The sequence below is a fragment of the Equus asinus genome, chromosome 2 (genome assembly GCF_041296235.1).
Source record: "Equus asinus isolate D_3611 breed Donkey chromosome 2, EquAss-T2T_v2, whole genome shotgun sequence".
In the NCBI taxonomy this organism is placed as follows: Eukaryota; Metazoa; Chordata; class Mammalia; order Perissodactyla; family Equidae; genus Equus; species Equus asinus.
The window spans coordinates 133391935-133405790 of record NC_091791.1 but is presented as its reverse complement, the minus strand read 5'-3'; the positions used below and the strand labels follow the sequence as shown (position 1 = coordinate 133405790).

The following is a 13856-nucleotide window of genomic DNA, read 5'->3' as shown; positions in this document are numbered from 1 at the left end:
CTTTATGGTTTTTAAAGCACATGCATGGAAGCTGGTCTTTGCAGCAACGCTATGAAGTAAGTGGTTCCATTATTTATAGATGAAGAAACAGGCTCTGAGAGAGGCGGCTTGCCCACGTCACACAGCTAGTAGCAATAACTGCTAATATGAGTGCCCATGTTAAGTGTTTTAATCCCTTTTAATCCTCCCACGATCTTTAAGGTAGTTGGCATTGTTATCCTCACTTTACAGATGAGGAGACTGAGCATCAGACAGGATAAGTGACGTCCCCAAGGTCACCAGTTACCTTCGGCTCTACTATGTCTCTAGTATAGCTGGGGGTGCATCGAGGACCTGCCCCCAGACCTTCTGATCGAGGTGGCATCTTGCCATCCTGCCTGTTAGCTTTAAACCTGGACCAGTGGGCGGAAGCCACAGGGAAGCAGGTCTCAGCTTCACCAAAATAAGCCCTTCCACCTGCCCGTCCCTGGCAGGGGTTTCATGAAAAGGCAGTCAACCCGTGATGCAAAGTGAGGACTCATCCTTCCTGTGCAGGCTGGGAGAGGATCTCAGCTTAGATGTCAGGAATTAATCTTTATGTAGGTTGGTGTTATTCAGTGTTTTCCCCCAGAAGGCTCCCTGACCTTGGCCAGATGGCCAGGTCCAGGCTATAAAAGCCTGTCTGCTTTGCCTAAGGAAACCGTTGGTTTACTTGCAAGGGGGCTGGGCAGGCCACCTCCTCGAGTGGGTCCACAGCAGGCTCTCTGATGCCCAAAAGGTTCAAGGTCTAGAAGTGAGAAAGAGGAGGCCAGGAGCAGTCAGCAGTGTGCAGGGACTGAGGGTGGCAGGAAATTCTGCTTCTCTGAAGCACTGAGGATGTAAGTAGGGCCCTTGGAGAGCCTCCACCAGTCAGTACATCAGAGAGGTGCCTCAGAGGCACACAGCTGTGCAGACACGGCCCAAACCCCTGTTTTATCTCCAGGCTTAGAGAAACTGAGGCAGCTCGACACCCACCCTGGTTTCCCAAAGGCCCTTTCCAACTTGGAAATTCCATGACCCTGTGCTCCAACACACTGCCTGAGCGCCTCACTTGGAGGCAGGAGAATGAATGGATAACAGTCCACGGGCTCTGGATCGAGTTCGAACCTGTCACTTGCTAGCAGCATGTCCTTAGACATGTTATTTAACTCACATAAGCCTCCGTTTCCTCACCTGTAAATCTATGAAATATTACCAGGGACTCCATGTAGCTCTGGGGAGGATTAAGGAGGGCAAGAGCAGTATCTATCTCTCAGGCTTGTAGGAAGATAAAGCAAGATAACACATGTAAGATGCTTAACACAAGATAATACATGTAAAATGTTAACAGGTACACGGTAAGTGTCTAATTCACGCTGGCCACCATTATTGTACGACTGGCAACGGTTCACCTCCTGTGCTAGGCACTGAGGGATCGTTCCTCCCTGACCACAGCAGGGATGAGGGAGCAAGACTCACACACAGAACTGACGCCCTGCCTTTGCTAAGCACTCAGGGGTTCAGGTGCCCCTCCCAGCACTGATGGGGACAGGTGGTGCTCAGGGAAAAGGCATCAGCCCAACAGAGGGGTGGGGAGGAGGTGGTGGGGACAGATCCGGCTCTGCAGGGGTGCCCTGAGCTGAGCGAGTCTGGCAATGAGATCTTGAACTAACTCCAAGTCTCGGGGCGAAGTGTGTGCCCCTGGTTTCATGGCTAGGTGGTTTAACACGCTCATTTGCCAACATGCTAATGAACGGCCAGATTAACCCTGTGGAGCTGGGCTTTACTAGCTGGGGTCGGTGGTCTTTCCACTGGGCTTTGCGGTGAAGGGACGTAATTAATGAGGAGCCTGCCAGGAGCATTTATCCAGCTGGGAGATTCTCCCTAAGCAGTCTTTGGGGACTGGGGTGGGTTTTTGGAATGATGCAGACTAGACCCATCCGTGTGTAATTGGATGCAGCTCAGTTGGAAAAGTCAAGAAGAAGGAGGCACCTCGTGTCACGGGGCATCACTGCGAGGCCTCCTCCCTCGGGCCCAGGGAAGCCCAGGGGTCCCCAGACCTCATTTTAGCTGTTAGGGTCACTCCTTGTCCTCTCATCAAAGCTATAACTTAAGCTGAGAGCCCAATTGGCCTGAAACGCCAGCTCAGTGCAGTCTTGGTTTAGAATATTTTCACATTCCAAACAGATTCATGTTGGGCAGGATTAGAAAATTAGAGAGCTTGGTTTAAGTTTGAGCTGATCCACCAGTGCAAATGGGACTCAGAGAAGAGGGAAGTCAGGGTGGGCAGTGCCATCAGGGAAGGCTTCCTGGAGGAGAGGGACCTAGTTGGAGGCACTGGAAAAGGCAGAGGTAAGCAAATAGGGGGGAGGCATTCTGGGGGCTGGGATACAGCACCGACATCGGCAGGAAGCAACTGTGCCTCAGCTGGGACAGGTGGATGAGAGGAGGCTGCTGAGACTGCAGTCGCAAACCAGAGACTAATGTGGAATTCCACCTGACGTCTCTCTCACTCTCTGGGAAATAAAGGTGTAAACTCACCAAGACCAGAAGGGGCAACGGGCCTGAGTCACCTTAGAATCACATGGAAATCTTATTTAAAAAGCATATTCCGGGGCCGGCCTGCTGGCACAGTGGTTAAGTTCACACATTCTGCTTTGGAGGCCCAGGGTTCACCAGTTCGGATCCTGGGTTTGGACCTATACACTGCTTGTCAAGCCATGCTGTGGCAGGCGTCCCACATATAAAGTAGAGGAAGATGGGCACAGATGTTAGCTCAGGGCCAGTCTTCCTCAGCAAAAAAGAGGAGGATTGGTGGCAGATGTTAGCTCAGGGCCAATCTTCCTAAAAAAAAAGAAAGCATATTCCTAGGCTCTACCCCAGACCTGTGGAATCAGAGTCTCTTGGAATAGGATCCAGGAGACCCCACTTTTCGTCCACACTCTCAGTGAGACTGATGTGCATTCAAGTCTGTGATAACCAGTTCCTGCAAAGCCAGAGTTGTCAACAAGGAAAGACAACAATGGAGCTTTATGATCTTCAAAGCACTTTCATGAAACTGGTCCCCTGGTCGTCCAACAAGCCTGTGAGGCAGGAGTCATTATTTCCCCACTGTACAGAGGTGGCAGTAGGCTCAGAGTGGTTCAGAGACCTCCCCAAAGTCTTAGGGCTAACAGGTGGAAAAATCTAGGCCAGAATGAAGCAAGGTCTTCCATCACAGACAGCGAGTTCTTCCCACTTCACCAAAAAGGGGCACACGACAGCACTGCCCTCGCTCCTGCTTCGACTTTGTAGGACTCCTAGTAGAGCGCCCAGCGACCAGAGTTCACGCCAGCATAGGCCCCGTGCCTCTGCCTCCCCAGCCAGTCCATCCGGGGCCCTGGGTGAGGTGCCTTTCCCTGCATGGGGCTGAGACATTCACCCTCACGGGCATGGTCCCACTCGCCTGGCCTCCTCTACCATCCGCTTCCCCCATCAGGCCCTCATCTTAATTTTATTCATTTGATTTATTAACATCTAAGTGGCAGAGTCGTCCTGGTCAGCACGGCCAATCAATTCCAGGGTTTAATTCAGTTTTTCCTGATTGGGTCTCTGGTCACTGTCTTTCTGCTCACCAAAATCAATACTTTAACCTTGTGCTTCAAAGTCAGGCCGTCTGCAGGGCCCAGGCCTGTTCCCCCTGGACATAGTGCTGTAGCCAGAATGCAGCCAGCTCTTCTGCAGTGGTCCTTGGCTGCCCTTCCCCTGGCAGCCCCCCGATCCCTACCAGATCGAAAGCAGCAAGGGCCCCTCACCTATCCTCCTCAGGGCAAGCTGCTGGCCGCCCCACGCATCCGAGCTGCTGCACTGTTGCCAGTCTGGGAGACCAGGAATGGCATCGCAGCATCGAGAACAACACATTTGGACCATAGTCACTCACGGCACTGCACCTGACTGCAGACAGGCACTGAGCCCGGCTGGGCCTCTACTTCCTTGTCTGTAAAATGGCTGGGAAACGAGAATGCAGGGAGGAACTGGGGTGCATTGTCAGCCCTCAGACTGCATCATTTAAGTGGCCTGTCCCTCACGCCGCCACCGTGAGCTGCCACAGCGCTGAGTCTCAGACAGAATCTGTACTGCTTTGTCCTGTCTTTCAGCATCTTGCTATCTCCCCAGCGGGACTTGGTGGACAGCTTCTCTACCTCCCGCTTCTGCTTGCATCCCGACAGTGCCAAGCCCAGGGCGAGGCCCCCGGGGAGTGCCTGGCCATCTGAGACCCACATCTTACCTCTCCCAGTGACTGCACACATTGGGGTCCTCGGGGTTCAGAGAGAGGATGGTTTGCAGGAGGGAGAAGCCAATGAGCCCTGTCACTGAGAGCGCCATCGCAGGCCCTGTGCAGGAGAACAGAAGAGGCAGCATCGTTAATCAGACCGTCTTCCCAGGCATCTGTTTGGCGCTGAGACATCTCCCAGGAAGCGGCAGAACAGACTCGCTTGGCAGACGAAGTTTCCCACCCTCGCGGTGTAACGAGCACTTGATATTTTACACTGCAGCCTTCGACTAACACGGTAGCACTTCTCCAGCTCTGAGTAACCGGGAGTGGGAAGCCCGAGTCAGGGAAAAGTCGAAATTCCACGCCAGGGCTTCTGAAAGTTTTTTGGCTCATGGACTGCTTTGAGAATCTAATGAAAGTTAGAGACTTTTTCCCCAGAAAAATGCCCACATGTACAACATTTGGCTACGATTTCAGGGTGTCCTCAGGCCCCTGAGCCCATCCTTGGACCAAGAACCCCTGATCTAGACTACTTTAAAGGCAATGCCCTGTTCTCTCATCTGCGATGCGCTTTCCCATTCACCTCCTCTCCCTACTCCTCCTGCCATGACGAAGGAGAAGAAAGGTATCTGTTGTGGCCCTTGGGGCAGCTGAGCTGAGAAAACCCTTCCAGGCAGCTCTGATCAAGCAAGCCACCCAGAAGGCTGGGCCTGGTTTCTCTTGCTCCAATGGGGTGTCACTCACTGACACCCAGAGGGAAGCAAGTCACTGTACATCATTCCCACCGTGGATGAAGGGCTTGAGCAGCCTGTAGGGGTCTTCAAGGAAGCAGCTTATAGAGTTTGATCCAGGCTCTGAAGTGACAGCCTGTGACAGGTGTGAAGTGTGCCTATGCAGAACACTAACCCCCTGGTCCTCTAAACCGAGGATTCCCCAACAAAGGGCTCCTCATAGAGGCAGAGAACCATTACGGTGGGAGTGGCTGAAATGACCCCCCAGGCTCCTTCCTGCCCTAACACCCCAGGACTCCAGGGTCCTATAGCCTTAGAGAACTGCCCAAGGATTGCCACCCGGTGGAATCCCGGAGACCCAAAGCCACCTCCAAGGGACCTGGAATTCATATGTGCTCAGACATCAGCTACAGACTGCATGAACACCGTGACTCAGAAAGATAGCACTATTCTTCATGTGTACATAGATGCTATCGTGATTTGCTTAAAAGCTTTACTGAATTGAGAGTAGCTTTTCTTTTCAATCAGCCACACTGTAAAAAAAAAAAAAGCAACTTCTAATAACTGGGGGCGGGGATGGTATAGACAATATTTTGACATTGGAAAGGGGTTCCCCCCAGGCTTGAAATGGTTGAGGATTTCTAGTCCGTTGGCCCAGAGTTTACAGGTGAGGAAGCACCCGCTCTTCCTGGCACAGAGCAGAGTGGCGTGGATGTGGCACACGCCCCCATCTGTACCCAGAGGGAAGCTAAATGGAGCTCCTGGCTTCGTGGAAGGTTAAACACTCTCTCTCCATCCCCAATAATTTCCTTGTTAAACTCCTTCTTAGCAGTTCCTTCAAAAGTAAACAAATTGTCACAAATTCTGTATAACCGTGGGGGTCCAAATTAATGATTAATGAGGTTTTTCTCTCTATTTGAGATCTGGAAATAATCTGGCTAAATGCATTCTGAAAATCAATTAGGAAAGAGAATTGGTGTTTCTGCTCAATTGGCAGCGTCCAGGAGGACGCAAGCCACAGCCGCTCACGTCTCCCCTACCCGCTCACCCCACCCCAGCCCAGTCCTCGGAGACCTAACCAGCGCCTGAGCGGGAGCCCGTCCAGCACTAGGGCTGCAGGCCATTTCAGCTCATTCTCCTCAAAGACATAACTCCGTCAGACATAACTCCAACGAGAAAGAGCCTGCCCAGGACGTGGTACTGAGTTTTGGGGGTGAGCATCTTCTTCCAGGTGGGGTCTGGGCTGATCAAGCATCAAATAAACCACATAAAGAAATAAACAAACGGACACAGCGCTCTGGAGGCAGAGTCTGAACGCTGACTGCAGAGGATGGCTCGCCTCGGTTCTCTCCGTGGCCCTGAATCACTACCTCGGATGCTCCCATAATCTCCGGCATTCTCCCCAGAGGCCCCCCTGCCCACATCTGCAAACTTATGAAGCTTAGAACATCAAAGGATGAGGCCATCTGGACAAGAGGAGATTGTTCCTCTGGTCCCTTTTGATCCAAGGTGATGAGAGAGAAGCAGGAGACGGAGGTGACTTGGGTCACTGCTATAATTTGGGAGATCTTTTTAAATCTTCACGAAAATCTCTTCCTCTGAGAGCCGGGTCTGGGCAGGACAGTTTAGCTGACTGACTCCCACTGACAGTCAGGTACCCGGATACCAGGGCACAGGGGGAGTCATAGGTGTTTGGATGAGCACACAGGAAGTGGAGGGGGACCTGGCGGTATGAGGCCCCTCTCCTCCATCAGTGTGATGGCGCTAAGGCTGGCAGAGCAGGAGGATCCTGGGGAGGACGTCCAGCCTGAGGGCAGATGAGCTGACTCCTCTCAGACCCCTTCAGCCCTCAGACTTTTTCTTGAACCTGGCCCAGTCTAAGGGATGCAGCCTTATCCCCCACTCCTCCTCCCCTCCAGGCTGGTCTTCCCTCTTGTTCTTTCTTACTTCTGAGCCTTGCTCACCCTGCTCCCCTGCCCTCAATGCCCTTCTTTCTCAACTCTGCATATCCAAAGACCATCCACTTGAGATCCGGCTCCGGCCCCCAGCCCCCTCCTCCGCTGCAGGGCTTGACACTCATCTAGCTTCTAGTTTGGACCACATGGCCCAGCACTTACCACTCCCCATCTTGCACTGACATCTCTCCAGCGTGTTTACTTTATCTTTCCAAAGTGTCTGTAGCACCTTGAAGGCGGGGTCGAGTCCTAAGCTGAACTAGTCAGTTCCTTTTAGGAAGCGATTTTAGAAACAGTGTTTCTACTTGTCTCAGACACTTCACTGAGGCAGAGCAAAGAGCAGTCAGCAGAGAGCCGTCCCCACGTGGGCACAACTCATCGCCGTTAGCTTTAATGGGGCTCCCCCAGGCTGTCTCCCAGAGGACAGATCCCAAAGACATATGCTCATGAGCTGACTGAGGGAGAATCAATCCCGCCGCGGCGGTTATTAGTCCAACTCCATTCGGAGTGACAGAGGTTAACACGGCGGCCACCATCTGATTTAGGGCATTAATAATTAAATAAGAAAATCTCCCTGGTTTCACTTCGGAGGAAGAGAGCATATAAATAGATCAGCTGGTTCCCGTCCCTCTTGTCCGTGCTCCCTGCATATTGAGGAGGACAGGAAGGGAGCCAAGTTCCAGACGTGGAGAGACTTCTTTCCCGACTGGGGGTATGAGCGTTTTACACCCCATGAACTGGGCAGAGGGGTCAAGGGGAGAGAAAGTGGCCAGGGGGTGAGCCTCTTGCACCTGCCCCCAGGCGCAGTCAGTCTGCACACCTGCTGTGGCCTGAACTCATCACCGAGCACTCCTGGAGCACCACCTGCCCAGCTCTGGGCTGTGCTGGGGAGGACACGACGGAGTCACAAGTCAGCTGCTGTCTGGTGGAGGAGACTAAAGGAGCAAGCAGTTAAGTCCCACTGCGGGGCGTGGGGAAGACCCTGACGAGTGGATGGGACTTAGGATGAACAGAATATGAAAGGCAGAGGGCAAAGAAACGGCATTTCAGGGACAGCACAAGCAAGCGCACGGAGGCAGGAACGTGCCGGTGGTGTTGGAGGACCAGGCAGCAGGGGGCTTTCACTGTAGAGCACTGGTGGGGATGTGAGACCCTCTGGGAGGCGTCTCCCAAAATCGAGTTCTCTAGAACTCTAGTCACATGAAATGCTGATAGAACTCTCCCAAAGGTTTACGCGTGAATAAGTTCAGGAAATGCGGCCTGCAGTGTCCTCATCTTAAACATTCACAGCAGCGTACCGTAGAATCTGGGAAGACCTGCTCGACCCTGTTTCACCCAGTGTTTCCCATCAAACTTCCCAGTGGCTGCTCGAGGAGCAGGGGTCCTCAGGATACCCGCTCGGGAAAATGCTCCTCTCCATCAAGATCTAGTCTGAGCGGAGGCCTGGTCCTGTCAATCTGCATCTTTACAGTTTGTATTTCCTTGTTTATTCTAATACTTGACGGCTTTCTGTGCCTAGCAGGTGGTGGTAAAGAGAATCTGCCACTTGGTATTCAAGAGACACTGACATCATAGCCAAGGATCCCTCCTCCTAGCCTGGGCCTTTGTTCTGGCCTCGGTGGCCCTGCAGGCTGAGCAGATCTTAGAGATGGCAGCATCCTCTAGAGGCCCTTGCCTTCGCTGGGGCCCTGCCAGCACCAGCACCAGCACCTGTAGAGTGCAGCCTGTCTCTCTGGTGGCAGCACACACCTGGCCAGACACCAGCTGCTCACATTAGCCAAGATGCATAAAACTGGGGCAGAGGGCAGACAGACAAACAGATGGCCTCTGCCCTGGGATCAGTTGTTATGACCTCACAGTCCATCTGTGCAAAATTCCTCCCCCACCTGCTTTGCCTCCTCCACCTGCCTAGTCCTCCTGCCTGTGCCAAAATCTTGGACACTACAGCCTGATCCGTGTACCCGGAACCGCTCTCTGTCCATCCCAGTCTCTTTTAGCCCTTCCTTCTCAACAAATTTGCACTGGTGGCAGAGGTGGCGGTGGTCAGGCACTATTCTGTGGGCCCTGGGAGGTTTCTACTCACACAACACTGGGGATCGACTGGTCGTGGCTGCTTGGAACGCTACGATGCGAAACTGGGACTGAGCAGGAAGGTGTGCCAGGATTAATTAGTAACGCCTCTTGTGGGCACTGGGTGGAGAGGGACACACAGGGGCCATGCACCTGTTGTCCTTGTCCTACATTGCTGAACAGTTGTTACGGACTCTGGAAATTGCTCCTCTCCTATAGGGAAGACCCTGTGGAGTGGATGGGACTTAGGATGAACAGAATATGAAAGGCAGAGGGCAAAGAAACGGCATTTCAGGGGCAGGGACAGCACAAGCAAGCGCACGGAGGCAGGAACGTGCCGGTGGTGTTGGAGGACCAGGCAGCAGAGGGCTTTCTCCATCTAGACGTGGTATCAGCTCTTCCCTTTGGGGCTGAGAACTGCCCCCCATCTTCTTCCTTCCCTTTGTATCACACCACCAAAACACACTTCACGAGGGCAGGGGTTCGGTCTGTGTGTTCACTGCTGTCTCCAGCACCCAGAGCATCACCTGCATGTAAAGGGGGCTCAATTCATCGATGTCAACTGACTACTGTCTCTACAGCCAGCCACCTGCTCCCACCTCTCAGCCACCTCCAGCCTCAGGCCCAGCCACATCACTTGTGTCTGGCCTGACAGAGGCCACCCAAGACCTGTGGCGACAGCAGGTCATACTGCATGGGACGTTCCACGCTGCGTTAACACTGCACTGCGGAAACACAAATCTGTTGGTGATGGGCACAGTGGGCACCACGACGTTCTGAGAGCAGTTCAAAGATTCCTGCCTTGGCCACCCCAGCAGCACCGGGGTACATCTGCTCCAGGGACCGGCACAAGGGAGGCATTGAAGGCCACTCAATAGCTCGAGCTGCAGTTGGGGGACTGACTGGTGCTCCTCGTGCCTCATGAAAGGGCGCTTTCAGGCCCGGGAAGCAGCAGAAGCAAATGCCTCGCTGGGAGTGATAGAGCGACGCCTCACACCCCTCCCAGCGTGCGGGCGGAGAGAGAGGTTTCTGTCTTCTATTTATAGAAGATACACACACACACACACACACACACGCACACACTTCTCTATCTTTTCCTGAATAAAACAAAAAAGCCAAGTGTGCACATAATGGGGCAAATGCCAAGGTCAGCATCCCGTTGGGGGGGGGGGGGACACACCTTCCCCTTCATCCGCCCGCCGCTCCCTCCGCGGCTCCCAGTCTGCTAGACCCGCTCTGTCCCCTGGCCTTGCTGGGGTCTGATCAGTGTGAGCTGGAAAGAGGAGCCAGATCAGCCCCCTGATTAAGCAGCATCGCCCTTTGCCTGGATGAGGCCTCTAGCCTCCAGCAATCCCACCCGGGCTGGGTTTATGTTGAACGCCTTCTAATCACCCTGCACTTAAAACACGAGTTTAAAAAATAAACCCACAGCTCTTAATCTCCAAGAGCCTGATTCCCTGACTGCAGGAGCGTAGCAGACGCTCCCGCGCCAGCGCGGAGAGCCACCACGTGCCCGCCCGCCGGATAAATCAGAGGGGACCGGAGTCACTCCTGCGACGACGTGGGACACGTCCTCCTCTGACGCGGGCTCCTCACGCCGATAAATCCTGCTTTCTCCTTGCCCAGGAAGCCTCTGGCTGCAAATCCTGAAAATGGCACCAGGGAGGCCTGCCATGCCCATCAATCAGGGTCAAAAGACTGTCCTGTCCCCTGCACCCTCGAGCCCTGCAAAGACAAAGTGGCCCTGACGTCAGCAGGCTCCCAGAGAAACCACAGCACATCCCCAGGGCGGGGGTGCGGGACGGGGCGGGGGGGGGGGGGGGGGGGGGGGGGGGAGGGGGGGGAGGGGGGCCGCCGTATAGAAATGCCAAAGTAATAAAGCACCGCCTCAGGGCCCCCATAATGTGCTGCCTCTGGGTGCCGGACCCTCAATCCTCCCATTCCCAGCAAGCAGCCACCGTACCCCCAGCCTCCAGCCTCCGAAGATGAAGGGAGAGAACTTATCTGTGTTCTTAGGCCATTCCATTTCTCACAAAGCAATTATCTCCATCTTTCCATTTCTTTGCAAATCAGGGCACACTCAGCTGGCCTGGCCAACCTCGAGGCTGCCTTTCCCTCCCCCAACCCAGCCCACTCCAGGCCTGCTCTGCCTGCCCCTCCCACCCCTCCCAGGGCTGCGGGGTTCTCGGAACTGTGGGAGGCCCTCACTACCCGGCATTAAATCCCCGCGACATCCACAAAATCCCCAAAGACAAGTCAGTCGCTCAGGACCACACAGCCCCATGGGGATTAGTCCCCATTCCTGCCCACTCTGAAAAAAACGTTTCTCAGACCACAAGAGGCAACCACAAGTGCCCGGATGGGAACAGATCGCTGAGGGATGGGGTCCTGGAGAACCACCCATCAATGGAAGGTCCGTCTCCCACCTGGGCTAAAGGGCAAGATGCATGGTACCAGAACTGGCACCGGGACAGACCTGTGAGCATCCACCGTCCAATGCCTTGTCCCACAGGAGGGGAAACTGTCCCCAGGTGACTCCCTCAAGGTCACATGACATGTTGATGGCGGGGCTCATGTGAAGGAAATGGTGGAGTCCACTGGCCTGGGTTCAGATCCTGACTCCGCCTTCCTGGCTGCGTCACCTGGATAAAATCATGTACCTGCTCTGGGGCTGAGTGGATCACGTTAGGTAAGACCAACCTCACAGGGCTGTTAGGACAGTAAATGAGTCAGCAGGTAGAGCACTTGGCCCAGCGTCTGGCACATAGAAGATGCTCACCAAAATGTTTCCTCCCAACCCATATTTCCCACCTTAAAAACCCTTCCAACTCTCTAATTCTGAACTCCAGAATTTCTAAGGAGCTGGGGGAAGATAAAAGACTGATGGAAAAACCCTCTGCTGGAAAATCTAGGCTGGCTGTATCTATTTGCTGACTCCTGGGTGAGTCTTAACTGTACAATTATCAAGACAGGTCCCATCTTTCATCCATTCATTCAGCAAACACTTATTGAACACTTTCCAGTTGCTGTGGGACAGAAAGATGACTCAGGCAGACCCCGCCCCCAAGACCCCAAACACTGCTGAAGGGTGTGTGGGAAGAGCCGAGAGAGGGCAGGGGACGCAGGATATGGCTTAATTCAAAGCACGAGGCCTTTCCCCGGCAGGAAGCCTGGGGCAAATGTGATGGGATATCAGAGACCCCTGCAGGAATGGATCCTTAACATGCCTGCAGGTCGCCCCCACGTTGAATCTGGCCCATCTCCATTCCAGTTGCCTCTGAATCCACGCTTGATCAGGGCTGCCGCTTCTGAAGGGAGAGCAGCAGTTCACAGGCTTGTCCAGCCTCCCAGCTCCCTTCTGTCAGGACTCAGAGCAGCTGCACTTCCTCTCTCCCCCTTGGGTCTTCTGAGTTCCAGCTCAGCTCAGGAGCAGCTCAGCTTCCCATGGGCCCCATTCTTCCCCTCTGTCTGCTAAGTCACTAACTTGCTGTGTGACCTAAGAAAGGTTGCTTTCCCTCTCTGAGTTTCACTCTCTGCTTGTCCTAGAGGCTGGGCTCAGACCACATTGCCTCCTGGACCCTTCCAGCTCTACAAGCTCATCTACAATGTGTCTCCTTCGCTGCCCTTCCCCTCCTCACATTCTTCTCTGTCTTCACTCCCCTCCCAACCTTGGGTTTGCCTCATCTCCCAGCAGCGAGATAAAGGAGAGCAGGCAGAAGAACTGGATTCTAGTCTTGGATCCTGGAGAACTCATTTCACTGCTCTGAGCCTCCTTTTCCTATTTGCTATATGGGAAGGATGAGAGAAAAACAGGTTCTCCTGAGAGTTAAACTGCAGCCCAGAAGTGGAAATGCAGGCATCAGCAGCACTGTGATGGTTGGGCCCCTTAGCTCCTGCCCACCTCTCTGTCCAGTCCTCAGCATCCTTTGCAAGACTGGCCTCTTACATTGTGCTATTATAGCCCAGTGCCCACCCCAGGGCAGCCTCTGTCCCATCACACCTCGGGGGCCACTAGTGAGGAGCTAAACAGGAGGCCTGGCTGTCGGCCCATAATCGTGGGCATCAGACTAGGGCAGCCTCTCCAGGTTTCCTTCTGGGACCTTCTGTATGTATCTCTAAGCCAGGAGATTCTGAAGTCAGACACCAACCATCCCAAAGCCTGAAGGGTTCTATGCCTGTGCACTGGTAGTGGAAATGCACATCAGTGTGTTCTGGAAAGCAGCTCGACAATACACAACACCATGTTTTAGTGTATATCTTTAACCCAGCTTTCCACTTCTGCGATTTAACTTTGAAAAATTGACAAGGCCAAGGAGAGGTTCGAGAATATTTTCTGCATCATCTCTTAATAAAGAGATATTTGTTGCAGCAGTGAAACAACCGAAATGCCTAAATCAGTGGAGCCCTTGCTAAATAAATTCTACCGTATCTACATAACAAAACATTATGCAAACATTAAAAATATTAATGTGTGGAGAAATAGGGAAGCCTACTCACTGGAGCGTTAATAGTGGTCATCTTTAAGCGGGGAGGGAGCAGTATCATAGGACCCGTGCTTTCTAAGTCAAACATTACGCTGCTATTTAGTGTTTCTTAGAGTGAGCATCATTGTCACTATAATCAGAAAAACAAAGACATTTTATGATAATAGATATAAGTTCACCGACAAGGAAAGATGACCACGATGGATTATTACATGAAAAATACAGGTTACCGAACAGCATGAACACTATGATCACATTTATATAGAATGTTCTGTGTGTGTGTGTGGAGAGTGTGTGTTTAGAGTGAGCAAGAACAGAAAGATGTCCAGAGGATGTTAAAAATGTTGGCAAGGGTTCCGGGTGA

The 13856-nt window shown here is 53.1% G+C and overlaps 1 protein-coding gene across 14 annotated transcripts in view; it reads right to left on the bottom strand.

Moving 5' to 3' along the window:
• MEGF11 (multiple EGF like domains 11) overlaps window positions 1-13856 on the bottom strand; it is a 337396-nt gene that overhangs the window by 218487 nt on the left and 105053 nt on the right. For all 14 annotated transcript variants that reach the window (XR_011498732.1, XM_070499522.1, XM_044764680.2 and 11 more), the window contains one exon: window positions 4265-4370. Coding sequence is in view for 13 of the 14 variants with exons in the window: in XM_070499522.1 (XP_070355623.1) it covers window positions 4265-4362 (98 nt within the window). In the remaining variant the exon portion in view is untranslated. The remainder of the gene's footprint in view (window positions 1-4264; window positions 4371-13856) is intronic.